This window comes from Symphodus melops (assembly GCF_947650265.1).
Source record: "Symphodus melops genome assembly, chromosome: 2".
Lineage (NCBI taxonomy): Eukaryota > Metazoa > Chordata > Actinopteri > Labriformes > Labridae > Symphodus > Symphodus melops.
In genome coordinates this window covers 30,409,073-30,422,338 of record NC_136692.1, presented here as the reverse complement: position 1 = coordinate 30,422,338, position 13,266 = coordinate 30,409,073, and the positions used below count along the sequence as shown (strand labels likewise).

General features: G+C 42.7%; 1 protein-coding gene across 1 annotated transcript; it reads left to right on the top strand.

Annotated features, from left to right (window-relative positions):
- The first annotated feature begins 3,009 nt into the window (after positions 1 to 3,009).
- LOC306818725 (N-acetylneuraminate-9-phosphate synthase-like) lies at positions 3,010 to 9,923 on the top strand. Its single transcript, XM_079336436.1, has 6 exons — positions 3,010 to 3,211; positions 5,085 to 5,300; positions 5,382 to 5,481; positions 5,684 to 5,838; positions 9,080 to 9,346; positions 9,435 to 9,923. Exons 1-6 carry the CDS (start codon positions 3,080 to 3,082, stop codon positions 9,636 to 9,638), a joined length of 1,074 nt encoding a protein of 357 aa, XP_079192562.1. The 5' UTR covers positions 3,010 to 3,079; the 3' UTR covers positions 9,639 to 9,923.
- The last annotated feature ends 3,343 nt before the right edge of the window (positions 9,924 to 13,266 follow it).

Sequence of the window (13,266 nt, the reverse complement as noted above, 5' to 3'; positions counted from 1 at the left end):
TGCAAACTGGCACAGCAGATGTGGCTCTAGGCATACCCTGGATTTCGCTCCCTGAGGGCGGTTCATGTGCCTGGGGTAAACAATCTGGCAGCTGATCAGCTGTCTGGGGGGGGTCTGGACCACTGAGGTTTGAGGCTACATCCTCAGGTGATTGCAGATATCTGCCGCCGCTTTGGACAAGCAGCGGTTGATCTGTTTGCATCACAGGAATTTCCCCTTGGAGTGGATGCCATGGCTCATCCATGGCCAAAGGCCCTAGGTTATGCTTCCCCCCTTTCATGCTCCTTCCACCTCTCCTGCAGAGAGTGTGAATGGAGGAGATGTGGCTTGTCCTAAGGTACATTTCGGTTCCCTTATTTCCTCAGCTGAACCGGAAGTAGTTCCAGACCCGCCATGGTGAGGATTGTTCCAAAGCTCTTATAGTGAACGGAGGATTGAGGATCGAGGAGGCAGATCCGAGGAGCGATGACCGAGGAGACACGAGAGCTGACTTCAAGGAAGTCTTTTCCCTGACAGACACTCCCCCTTCTCGTATATCACTTGGACGCTGCACAGGATCAGACTTCAGTGAAACTTCTCAACATGAGCAGAGTTTAATACCGGAGAAAAGACGGACATTAAAAAGAGGCTAAACGGAGCGTGGGACATTTAAACAGAAGTTGAACATCAGTGAGTTTGTAAAGAGTCGCTCTGTGATGAGCTGGGATTAAAAAGACTCTGACGTGAAGATTAACAACCAAATATGTAGCTCTATAACTTCTATCAAATCAATACATCCTTCATGTTCTGTTCATCATCCCTCAGACTGTTTGAATGTCTGATGATGATGATGAGGATGACAGTTTGATGAAGAGGGAGTCTGTCAGTCACAAACATGTTTTATATTTACACTTATTTATCTTCAGAAAGCTTAATCATTTATTTATATAGTGAATGAGCTCAGCTCCTGTTTCAGGTGTGCATCCGTGCATAAAGTGAGAAACACAGCTGATGCTCCAGAAGGAAGGAAATCAGCCCAAAGATAGTATATGGTAAAGAGAGTGCACACTTAGCTCTATAAACAACCAGGGCCTTCACAATGCATTTCACACTAACTAGCTAGCTAAGTAGCAGAGTTGTTTTAGAGCTGGAAAGTAACTGTGCAAGCTAGGTTTTTAACTTGTCAAACAGGAAGCACTTGGTTCATTAATTACATGGGACTTTGTGCTGTTAGCTGGAGGCTAACTAATTATTACTACCAGCAGAGAAGAATACTTACCGTATTTTCCGCACTATAAGGCGCACCTAAAAGCCTTCAATTTTTTCAAAAGCTGGCCATGCGCCTTATAATCCGGTGCGCCTTATATTTGGATCAAAATTGAGCCGCAACAGGTCTCGCAACTACGGTAAGCAGCCGCCGACTCAATTTTCCCCCGTAGAAGAAGTAGTGCTCGATGCATGCAGGGATATATAAAACGGCGTTTCATTTCCATTTGTGTGTTTGTGTAAAGACCCTGAAATGGCTCCTATTAAGAGACACGCTTACAACGCAGAGTTTAAACTCAAGGCGATCAGTCACGCAGTAGAACACGGGAATAGAGCAGCAGCGAGAGAGTTTAACATTAACGAATCAATGGTGCGGAAGTGGAGGAAGCAGGAGAAGAAGACTAAACAGAGTTTCCGCGGGAACAAAGCGAGATGGCTGCAGTTAGAGGACAAACTTGAACAGTGGGTTGTTGAACAGAGAGCAGCAAGTAGAAGTGTAGCGCAGCACCATCCAATGGATGCATAACGTAACCCAAGCCTCTACTGTAGCGCCTTATAATGCGGTGTGCCTTATATATGGAAAAAGTTTTAAAATATGTCATTCATTGAAGGTGCGCCCTATAATACGGTGCACCTTATAGTGCGGAAAATACGGTACTTTGTTGAAAAACCTTCTTACATCCACTCTGCATTCACGTCCTTCTCCTAACGCTGTTCTAGTCGCTCTCAGTGAATCAGAGAAACAAGCAACCAGCTCTATGGAAACAAGCCCAATAAATAAAATAAAGCCCAACAGGTGACCTAACCTACCACACATTGACAGTCAACTGGTCTTTTTTTTTTTTTTTAAATTAACTTTTAAAATAAATAAAATAACATTTGAACTCTGATTAAAAGACAAGACGTGCACTCTGCATAAGCAACAGTAAATACAGTCAACACAAAAACTTTTAATAACTTTAAGTTTTAAGTAAGTTTTAAGCTCTTTTAAACTCTGAAAATAAAAGACATGGGCCATCTCCTATAGGCATGTAAATTTGAAATCAAATTAAAACTGTCTCCTGTCCTTGTCCTCTTTGCTTCACCATCAGGTCTGTTTCTCTGTCACACATGAATCACACACCCAAACGTTAGCATTAAGCCTGGCACTAATAAAAAAAGATTGCCTATGCTGTATTAAATCAGTCCTTCAATGCAGTCTCTTTTTACCACTCTTTATTATATTTTTCCGGGCATTGTCTCTCTCTGTCGCTGTCAGGAACCATGCAATGTGTGTGTGTGTGTGTGTGTGTGTGTGTGTGAGTTTGTGTGTACTGTGTTGGATTGTGCGGGGGTGTGGACGGATCGTGGAAATGGATAAACTAATTATTGCATTTGTGTGTCGCTTTGTGAGCTGGGAGACAATAAGTAGGAGTTCATACAGAGAGCAAAGCAAGTAAGCGAGAAAAAAGAAGCCCAAAGCCGTCTTGGCAACACTGGTTGCTCTGTGTGTACTTCATCTTACACACACACACGCTGCAGGAGTGCAAGCTAGGTCGCAGGGGAAACGCGGACTGGAAAGCGCCGTCTCACCCCCCCCTCCCCCGCTCCCCCTCAACTCAATTACTGGTTATAACAATTAGTAATTGTGTGCCATGCCCACTTCTGGCTCTGCCATCATGTGTAGACATAATTATAGGTTTGCAGGGGGTGCAGTTTGTACTTGCCCGTTGCTGCAGTTGGGTATAAAAGACGTGTGTCACATTTACTGCTCCCCGGTCCTCTCTCCACTGTCCTCCTCTCCGCTTCATCACCACCTTCTCTGCTTGTTACCTGTCCGTGTTCAGTGATCGACATGCCGCTAGAGTTTGAGCTGTGCCCCGGCAGGATGATCGGAGGGAACCATCCGTGCTTCATCATCGCTGAAATCGGACAAAACCACCAGGGAGACATCGAGACTGCCAAGAAAATGATCAAGATGGCAAAGGTAATAAAAGTACACACCTTTTGTTGTGATTTTTCTGCCTTTTTAACTCCAGAAAACACGACACGACACGCCAGTTTAAACCGAAACAGAATTATATACACAGGCTACAAAGTTGTGGTTAGATAGACTGGTGTAGTTTTGAGTCCTAAAACCAGGAAGTGAGTTAGCATTTTAGCGCCGTGGGTTCCTAACTCTAACAGTCAATGGGGATTTTGAATATGTTTGTGTTTAGACGCCTGAAATAAGGTCTGTGGTTAACACAAGATGAAGAGATGTTGACGTTTTGTTAGACGAGAAAAACTACGTTACCTAAGACCCCACTTGTGACTTTTAAAGTTTTTACACAAACTTTAAACGGCGGCTTCTAACGAGTAGCTAACTGATACTGATTTCCCTCATGTCAATTCACACACTCTCTCTTCTGACTGTCCTTTGCCCCCCTATAGCAGACAAGTCTTCTGCTGTTTAAAGTCTAGCATCTCCTATGCTTCAACATGACTATAAATTGCTTCTTATACTAAAGTCCACCTGCTGCTGCAGATGACTGTCAGTTTAAACTGAGATTGTCCCTTCAGGGCGAAATGCATGACAGACCATGCCAAGTTAAAAAATCTGAAGGGCAACCTGTGAGTTCTAGTCACATTACTATGAAGGAGGTAGGGTACATGGGGTGCAGCCTGAGAGCAGTTCAGTTTAGTTCAGACAACTGCAGATGCTCATGTTGGGTAAAAGTGTAGCAGAACAACACGTAGACAACCCAAACCTGTATTTTTCAGTTAGAGAATTAAACTTTTCTCCAGCATGTTGTTGTTCATGAGAGGAATCTATTGAGTCATCTTTCCCAGTTTGATGCCTCTCTTTCAATCGCTGTACTTTAACCAAACACGTGATGATAGTACTGATGATTCTTGAGAACAAACTGCTGAATTTACCAAATTCAAACAACTCATCAGAAGACAATAATGTTTTTTCAAAGGCTCTATTATATATTTGAAAACAATAAATTCTTGGTCATAAAATAAATGAGACCCCAGGTTCATAAGGTAAAATAGTTTGAGGAAAAATAGCAATTTGTGGTAACGAATCAACTGTTCTCTAAAAAACGTTTCCCCTTTCAGAGGCTTAAAGGTTTATTTAGCTTTGTCTGGAGGTTTCTCTGTCCTATTAAAGTAACTGTTTGTATTTTGGAGGGATATTTCTGTGCCAATGGAGTATTTACTGAAGTCGACCTCTCTACTCACCATACGATGGAAATGTAATTTTAGAGCTTTATTTGTTACCGTTTCTTTAAATTATGTTGGCATTCATAATATTTAACAAAGGTTTAATACACTATGGCAGAATTCCTGTTAGGCTTTGACTATGGGTGTAGGAGACTTTCATGGAGGTACAGACATGGTTGAGAAACATAAAAATGTCAAGCTCGAGGTGAAAAAAACTTGAATGGGGAGGTCTTTGGGAAGATTTTACAGGGTGGCACAAGGGGGAATTTTTGGAAAGATTAAAAAGGTGCGTGCTGAGACATCAAAGTTTTACAGAATGGCGTGACCACACCCTTTTATGTAGCATTGTGCAGAGCACAACGGGAGATCATAAAAACTGTCATGTATGTGGGACAAAACAACATCTATCGGAGGCCTTTTTTGACATGTTCAATGGGGCACCACTGAGCCATTTATCCACACCCACTTATTATAGGTTCAAATACGAAGCCTGTGATCTGCACAATTGAGCATTGTGCAGATCACAATTGGAAGATCTTCAACATGTTTAGAAGACACTGACACTGAGTTTGGGATGCTCGCCCTCAGGAAGTTCTTACAATTAGGTAACCCAAGCTGTTTATTCATCCCTAACTGATATCCACCTTCAGGACTGTGGAGCCGATTGTGCCAAGTTCCAGAAAAGTGAAATAGAAACTAGATTCAACAAGAAAGCCTTGCAGCGCAAATATGAAACCAAAAACTCCTGGGGGAAAACTTACGGTGAACACAAGCGCCACCTGGAGTTCAGCCATGAGCAGTACAAGGAGCTGCAGAACTATGCAGCGGAGGTGGGGATCTTCTTCACTGCATCAGGGATGGATGAGGTAAGACAAAGACTCCATGTGAATATTTCCTGACATGTTTACTAAAGGAGTTAATTTCACCTGGGATTATTCCGTCTTTAGATGGCCGTGGAGTTCCTGCATGAAATCAACGTGCCTTTCTTCAAAGTGGCCTCTGCAGACAGCGACAACTTCCCGTATCTGGAGAAAACAGCCCAGAAAGGTGAGGACCTTCACTTTACTATTCTACAAGTCATTTATCAGACGCTTTTATCCAACGTGACAAACTTTAGAGAGTAAGAAGAACACAAGCGAGGACTTAGAGAGGAGGAGACAACGTGAGGAAGTGCAACCAGACAGCTTTAGGTCTGATGTTGTTGTTGTAAGTGTGGACTGTCACAGCCCTGTGGGATATGACGTTTCAGGACGGCCCATGGTGGTTTCCAGCGGGATGCAGTCCATGGAGACGATGCGTCAGGTCTACAAAACAGTAAAGAAACACAACCAGAACTTTGCCATCCTGCAGTGCACCAGCGCCTACCCTCTGGCAGCTGAAGACGTCAACCTCCGAGTGATAAAGGTGAGAGGACCTTGTTCGACTGGAAGCAGGAAAAAAGGGCCGGGGTAAATAAGTGAGCGACTTTCACTGTGAAGGTTAGACGACTGGATGAGAGCCTCCTGACATGATCACCCTAATTAGGTCAAGTTTCACTCTATTGTCTTCAACACTTAATGCTAATCTACTCCTCAATAGTTGGGTACTCAATGATAATCACCCAAAACACTCCTGGTTTCAGCTTATTGTCTAGGACACGTAATGCTAATCACTGCTCCTTTAAGTTGGTGAGCCAATTTGCATTCCTGCATTGACTGTTTAATGACTGTACTCACACCTCTGGCACTACCTCAAACACCTCTGTACATGCACATGTAACTAGTTTCTAGAAGGTCAGCACTTTGTTTCTAAGGCTCTTTAACTGTTTACAGGTCTCTTTTAAGCAGTACATGTTTTTCTCTCCTTCACAGGTTATGTACATTATGCTATATAAGTTTTAAGTCTAATGCTAATGCTAACTGCACAGGTTTAACATATAATTAGGGACCGAAGCACTGACCAGTGCGAAGGACCCTATTGTTCTTCAAATGATTATTTTTCTTTTTTTTTTTTTTCTTTCTTTCGCCTCTTTGGAGCCATTTTTGACGGCTTGAACGTGAATGAAAACTCATCAAAATCTCCAACATCATCGGGTCTGGTGAAAAATTTGATATTCTCGTCATTTCGTAGATTTTTTTCCCAAGATGACTCAGTGGCGCCCCCTCCAAATTTTCAAAAGGGCCTCCCCATTGACGTTTTTTCATCGTACGTGCATGAAAATTTTTATACACATTCAGCATGCGAGATCTCACATAAAATCCTCTTACGCCCATAGTGAAAGCCAAACAGGAAGTCCGCCATATTTTTTTTCAGTGGCGAAAACTAGCGTTTCACAGGTTAGCTATTTGAACGAACTCCTCCAAAAGCGTTTATCCGATGGACGCAAATTAAGTATCTGCTTGTTCTTAACATGTTGAAGATCTCTCGTTGTGCTCCGCACGTTATTTCGTCAAAGGGCGTGGTCTTACGGATGCGTTGTTCGTCACAAACAGGAAATAGTTTGTTTCGGGCCTTAATATAGTCATACATTCATCAAACATCACACACATGATCCCAGTGGAAAAATGAAGCTAGACATGCTGGCATAAAAAGTGGGCGTGGCTAAATGACTCAGTGGCGCCCCCTTGAAATTTTCAAAAAGCCCTCCCCATTGAGGTTTTATGGTCCTGCGAGCATGAATTTTTTTATGCTCATTGGGCATGTCCGGTCCTACATAAAATCCTCTGACACCTATAGTCATAACCAATCAGGAAGTCCGCCATATTTTTTTGAATGCAACAAAAATGGCCGAAATTCACGTTTCACAGGTTAGCTATTTGAACGAACTCCTACAACAGCGTTTATCCGATCATCGTAAACTCAGTGTCAGTGTATTCTAGACATGTTGAAGATCTCTCGTTGTGCTCCGCACGTTATTTCGTTTAAGGGCGTGGCCATGGCGTACCATCAAACATTGATGTCTCGGCGCACCCCTATTTTACCTTTCTGAAAGGCCTCCCCATAGAGGTTTTTTTCTTTGACATGCATGACAATTTTTTTGTACATTCATAATGTCAGTAACTACAATAAATCCTCTTACACCCATAGTCAATACTAAACAGGAAGTCCGCCATATTTTTTTTTAATGGCGAAAATTCGCGTTTCACAGGTTAGCTATGTGAACGAACTCCTCCAAAAGCGTTTATCCGATTGACACAATGAGAATGTCAGTGTGTTCTCGACATGTTGAAGATCTCTCGTTGTGCTCTGCACGTTATTTCCTCAAAGGGCGTGGTCATACGGACACGTTGTTCGTCACAAACAGGAAGTAGTTTGTAACGGGCCTTAATATAGTCATACATTCATCAAACATCACACACATGGTCCCAGTGGAAAAATAAAACTAGACATCTTGGCATGAAAAGTGGGCGTGGTTAAATGACTCAGTGGCGCCCCCTTGAAATTTTCAACAAGGCCTCCCCATAGAGTTTCTTTTGGCCTACGTGCATGACATTTTTTATGCTCATTGGGCATGTCAGGAGCTACATAAAAGCCTCTTATGCCCATAGTCATAACCGAACAGGAAGTCCGCCATATTTTTTTTAATGCAAGAAAAATGGCTGAAATTCCTTTATCACAGGTTAGCTATTTGATCGAACTCCTACAACAGCGTTTATCCGATCATCGTAAACTCAGTGTCAGTGTGTTCTGGACATGTTGAAGATCTCTCGTTGTGCTCTGCACGTTATTTCGTCAAAGGGCGTGGCCACGGCGTACCATCAAACTTTGATGTCTCGGCGCACTCCAATTTTTTAACCTTCAATGACTGTAAGGCCTGCTGCTTGGCCACTTGTCGCGGCTGCACTCCCGCCGTCGCACTCTCGCGATCGCGACACGCGCCGACATGCGCGGGATGCTTCGGTCCCTTCATCACCGCTTGCGGTTTTAATTATGTTTACTCTTAGTCACATAGGGGCTGCTAAATCTTGTTTGGGGGATTATTGTATACAGAGGGGAGGGGGGACAGCGGGTGTGTATTGTAACTAATGTCTTGTGTCCTGCCTGTCTGTATACTGCTACTGGATGCCTTGAATTTCCCTCGGGATCAATAAAGTATCTATCTATCTATCTATCTATCTATCTATCTATCTATCTATCTATCTATCTATCTATCTATCTATCTATCTATCTATCTATCTATCTATCTATCTATCTATCTATCTATCTATCTATCTATCTATCTATCTATCTATCTATCTATCTATCTATCTATCTATCTATCTATCTATCTACTGTACCCATCACATGTGGCCCAAGGAGGGGAACTAGTGAACGTGGGCAGCAAAGACCAGTCTCTGATGCTAAGCTAAGCTAACTGACTGCTTTGCAATAGCTACGAGAGTATATCATTAATATTCAAGCTGTGTCCAGTTATGGTCATAGCAGTTTATCTTCTTTATACCTCAAATAATGGTTTAACAAAAAGAGGTTGCTCTGTCTGTACGTTTTCAGTCTCTGATGCTAAGCTAAGCTAACTCAGAACTGGCTGGAAGTTAAACCAATAGGTGCAACAATCCCATAAATCTTCACGTCTGAACTCTTCAAGACATAAAATCAGTAAATCACGCAGAGTGTCAGATCATTTAGAGGACAGTAAAAACTAATCCTGGACACTTTTCTCTTGCAGGAATACCAGAAGGAATTTCCAGACATTCCCATTGGCTATTCCGGCCACGAGTCTGGTATAGCTATATCAATCGCGGCTGTAGCTCTGGGGGCGAAGGTCATCGAACGCCACGTGACTTTGGACAAGACGTGGAAAGGAAGCGACCACGAAGCTTCTCTGATACCTGCTGAGCTGAAGGAGCTCGTTGACAGCGTCCGGCTGGTGGAGAGGGCGATGGGCAGCGGCGTCAAGCAGATGTTACCATGCGAGAAGCCGTGCCATGATAAGGTTAGGACGTCCTCTCTCCACAGAAAACCACAGTAACACCCGTTTGACACTATTTTCATGTCTTCAACATGTGGCTCTTGTCTTCCAGCTGGGTAAATCAGTGGTGGCGAAGGTCAGCATCCCCAAAGGAGCGACGCTGACTCTGGACATGTTGACAGTGAAGGTGGCCGAGCCCATGGGCGTCCGAGCCGAGGACATCTACGAGCTGGTGGGAAAGAAGGTGACAGAGGACGTGGAGGAGGACCAGAGCGTCACACCAGACATCGTTGATAAATATGTTCAGAAGGCCTAGTGCTGACGAAGGCCCAGACTTTATTCATTTAAGAGGATATTAATCACATCTTTGTCTTTGAGATTTCCCCCCACGTTCTCCTTTGCCAAAGAATTAAAAATGTTCCTAAAGTTGCCTTCATTTAACTTAATGGACTCTTTGACTCACCGGCTCTTTGTTAAACCCTGTGTTCTCTCACAAGGTGATAGTTTGTCCTGGTTAGGACACATGATTACATTTGTTAATTATAACAGGAATTTAATAAAGTGTGAGAAGATGAAACGTCTAAATAAAATGTTGCTCCTCTTTCTTCGTGTGTTTCCTTCTTTGTGCAACAACACGCGGTGTGTCCAGCTACAGGCGGCCGTGATCATAAAACACAGAATCAATAGGTAAATCTTTACATTCTGGACGATTGATGGCAGCTTTGAAAACGGGGGTGGAATGTGCGCCCCTTGAAATCTGGTCGGCCATCCAAGGTCCCGACCAAATCTATGATTGGCTATTTGGCTAATCAGAGGCGGGACTTAAGTACAAATCAATTATTCTGGCTGTTTTCAAAAGGCTAATTGTTGTATTGTCAGTTGTGGTTAAATAATCTTTCCAAGGAAAAACTTCTGCACACTTTATAACTTGAGATGTTTTTTTCTCAAGAATATTTTTATTGAGTTTTTTACACATTTCCAAAAAGGGAGTACAAATATTCAGAGGTGGACAGTGGGTGTGTGTGAACTGTAAAATTAGCAGAAATGTACAGGTACACATATCATTTGTACTGTGCATGCAGACACAGACGTACAGAGAGGAACCACATAGTTCGCATCACACATCTACAGTTACTGGACACTTTCTGTACCCCCACACATCCTCAATCTGTAGAAATAAGGGGAAAAAAAGATAAACTGTCCTTGAAATTTGTTAAATGTATGAATCAAAGGACATATCCTGATCAAACAGAACTCCTAGGTTCCTAACAGTGGTACTAGAGGCTACACTAATACTACTAAGGGCCGTCATATCGGCAGAGAAAGTCTCTCTGAGGTTCTTAGGTCCAATCACTATAACTTCAGTCTTGTCTGAGTTGAGCAGTAAGAAGTTTCTGGTCATTCAGGTCCTGATGTCCTTGAGGCAGGCTTCTAGTTTACGAAGCTGGTTGGTGTCTTCGGGCTTCATTGATATGTAGAGCTGAGTATCGTCTGCATAGCAATGAAAGTTCATGGAGTGTTTTCTCATAATACTACCTAGAGGAAGCATATACAATGTAAACAGAATCGGACCAAGCACCGATCCTTGAGGCACTCCATGGCTAACTTTGGTGTACATAGAGGACTCATCATGAACATGCACAAACTGAGATCTGTCTGATAAATAGGATCTAAACCAACTTAAAGCAGTCCCTGTAACTCCAAGTCATTGTTCTAGTCCCTGTAACTCCAAGTCATTGTTCTAGTCCCTGTAACTCCAAGCAATTGTTCTAGTCCCTGTAACTCCAAGCAATTGTTCTAGTCCCTGTAACTCCAAGTCATTGTTCTAGTCCCTGTAACTCCAAGTCATTGTTCTAGTCCCTGTAACTCCAAGTCATTGTTCTAGTCTCTGTAACAGAATCTGATGGTCAATTGTATCAAAAGCAGTACTAAGATCTAACAGGACAAGCACAGATAGAAGTCCCCTGTCTGAGGCTAACAGAAGATCATTTGTTACTCTAACTAGTCTCAGTGCTATGGTAAACTCTAAATCCCGACTGGAACTCCTCAAACAAGCTGTTGTTGTGGAGAAAATCACACAACTGATTAGCTACCACTTTCTCTAAGATCTTGGAGATAAAAGGAAGGTTAGATACAGGTCTATAGTTAGCTAGAGTTCCTGAATCAAGAGTAGGCTTTTTAAGGAGCGGTTTAATTACAGCTACTTTAAATGACTGGGGTACATAACCTGCTGCTAAAGATGAATTGATCATATCTAGTATGGAGCTGCTAACTAGAGGAAAGACTTCCTTAAACAACTTGGTTGGGATTGGATCTAAAAGACAGGTTGACGGTTTAGACGCAGAAATAATCGAATTTAGTTCTGAGAGGTTAATTGGAAAAAAACAGTCGAGGTTAGTATCAGAATTTGGAACCGTTTCTGCTGTATCTGAATTATAGGAGGAATCTGCACGAAGTAAAGGTAGTAAGTTGCTAATTTTGTCTCTAATGTTTAGAATTGTATCATTAAAAAAGCTGATGAAATCATTCCTGCTAAGGGCTAAAGGAATAGATGGCTCAAATGAACTATGACTCTCTGTCAGCCTGGCTACAGTGCTGAAGAGGTATCTAGGGTTGTTTTTATTTTCTTCGATAAGAGACGAGTAATAGGCAGTGCGGGCCTGCCGTAGAGCTTTCATATATCTATTATGCCTATCTTGCCAAATTAAACAAGATTCTATCGTTTTGGTGGAGCGCCAAATTCTTTCACATTTACGTGACGTTAGTTTTAGAGTACGGGTTTCTAAATTTTACCATGGAGCTGATCTCTGTCGTTTGATTGGCTTCTGTTTTAGGGGGGCGATTGAATCCAGAGTAACTCGAAGTGAATCCACCGCACTATCTACAAACTAATCTAGCTGAGAGGGACTAAAGTGATTATAGGAGTTTTCAACTAGGTTAGAGGATGGTACTGAAACAAAGGCAGCTGAAATAGCATCCTTAAATTTAGCTACAGCATTATCATTTAAATTTCTAGAGAGCACTTTTTTATTAAGAGGAGTTAAGGTTGGTAAGAAGAAGTCAAAAGTTATGTCATGTGACCACCAGAGGCTTTGCTGATGCCTCGGCCTTGACCTGATGGTTCCTGAGAGACTTCTGCATGAGGAGAACTTTAATAATCTGAGGAGGAAAAGTCAAGGGTGTACTGCTGCAGGATATTTAACCAACAAAACACAGTCCAGTCAACTAAACTCCTGACTGGTCTGCGTTTGGACCGGGCATGTAAACAGCACGGTCGAGCTATGGCGAGTTTTTATGATATGCTGCACGGCTGTCACTGTGCAGACGTGACGTGATTGGAGCTTTCACACTTACACAAAACTCCTGAAAACATCCTGAATGTTTTTTCACGTTGAGCTGTCTGTGTGAACGTAAACACACATATTTTTCACTCTGAATTTTTCCTGCAAGTCCAGAAGTTTATTATTTTCCACGTGATTCCACGTCACCATGATTGTGTGCAAGCTCGGGGTGGTGACGTTATATCCTGAGACTATAACATGCTTATAGCAGGTTATCAGTGTGATCTGCAGACATACAACATAAAGGTGCTGTTGTGAAGGGAACAACAAACAGGTGGAAAATTACAGCTGAGGCCCAATGAGATTTGCATAAGTCTTGATGTGTTTTCAGAACCAGTTAGACCTGAATCTGGATCCAAATGTTCAGCTGACGAGATGTAGTCAGTTCGCGGATGACAGTGGTCAGTCTCATCTCCAACAACGATGAGACGCACTACAGGATGGAGGTGGGCCAACTGGCCACGTGGTGCAGCGACAACAACCTCTTCCTGAACATCGACAAGACCAAGGAGGTTGTTGTTGACTTCCGGACTTCCCTCCCTCCCCTCTGCCCCCATGAACACTGAACATTGGAACCTCCTCCTGTTTGAACATTGAAACAGA

What these genes read in the sequence shown, in the direction of transcription:
- LOC306818725 (XM_079336436.1), top strand. Translation starts at nt 3,080, where the DNA reads ATGCCGCTAGAGTTTGAGCTGTGCCCCGGCAGGATGATCGGAGGGAAC. An exon ending in CTGCATCAGGGATGGATGAG is followed by an intron (nt 5,301 to 5,381) that starts GTAAGACAAAGA and finishes TTCCGTCTTTAG; the next exon opens with ATGGCCGTGGAGTTCCTGCA. An exon ending in GGAGAAAACAGCCCAGAAAG is followed by an intron (nt 5,482 to 5,683) that starts GTGAGGACCTTC and finishes ATGACGTTTCAG; the next exon opens with GACGGCCCATGGTGGTTTCC.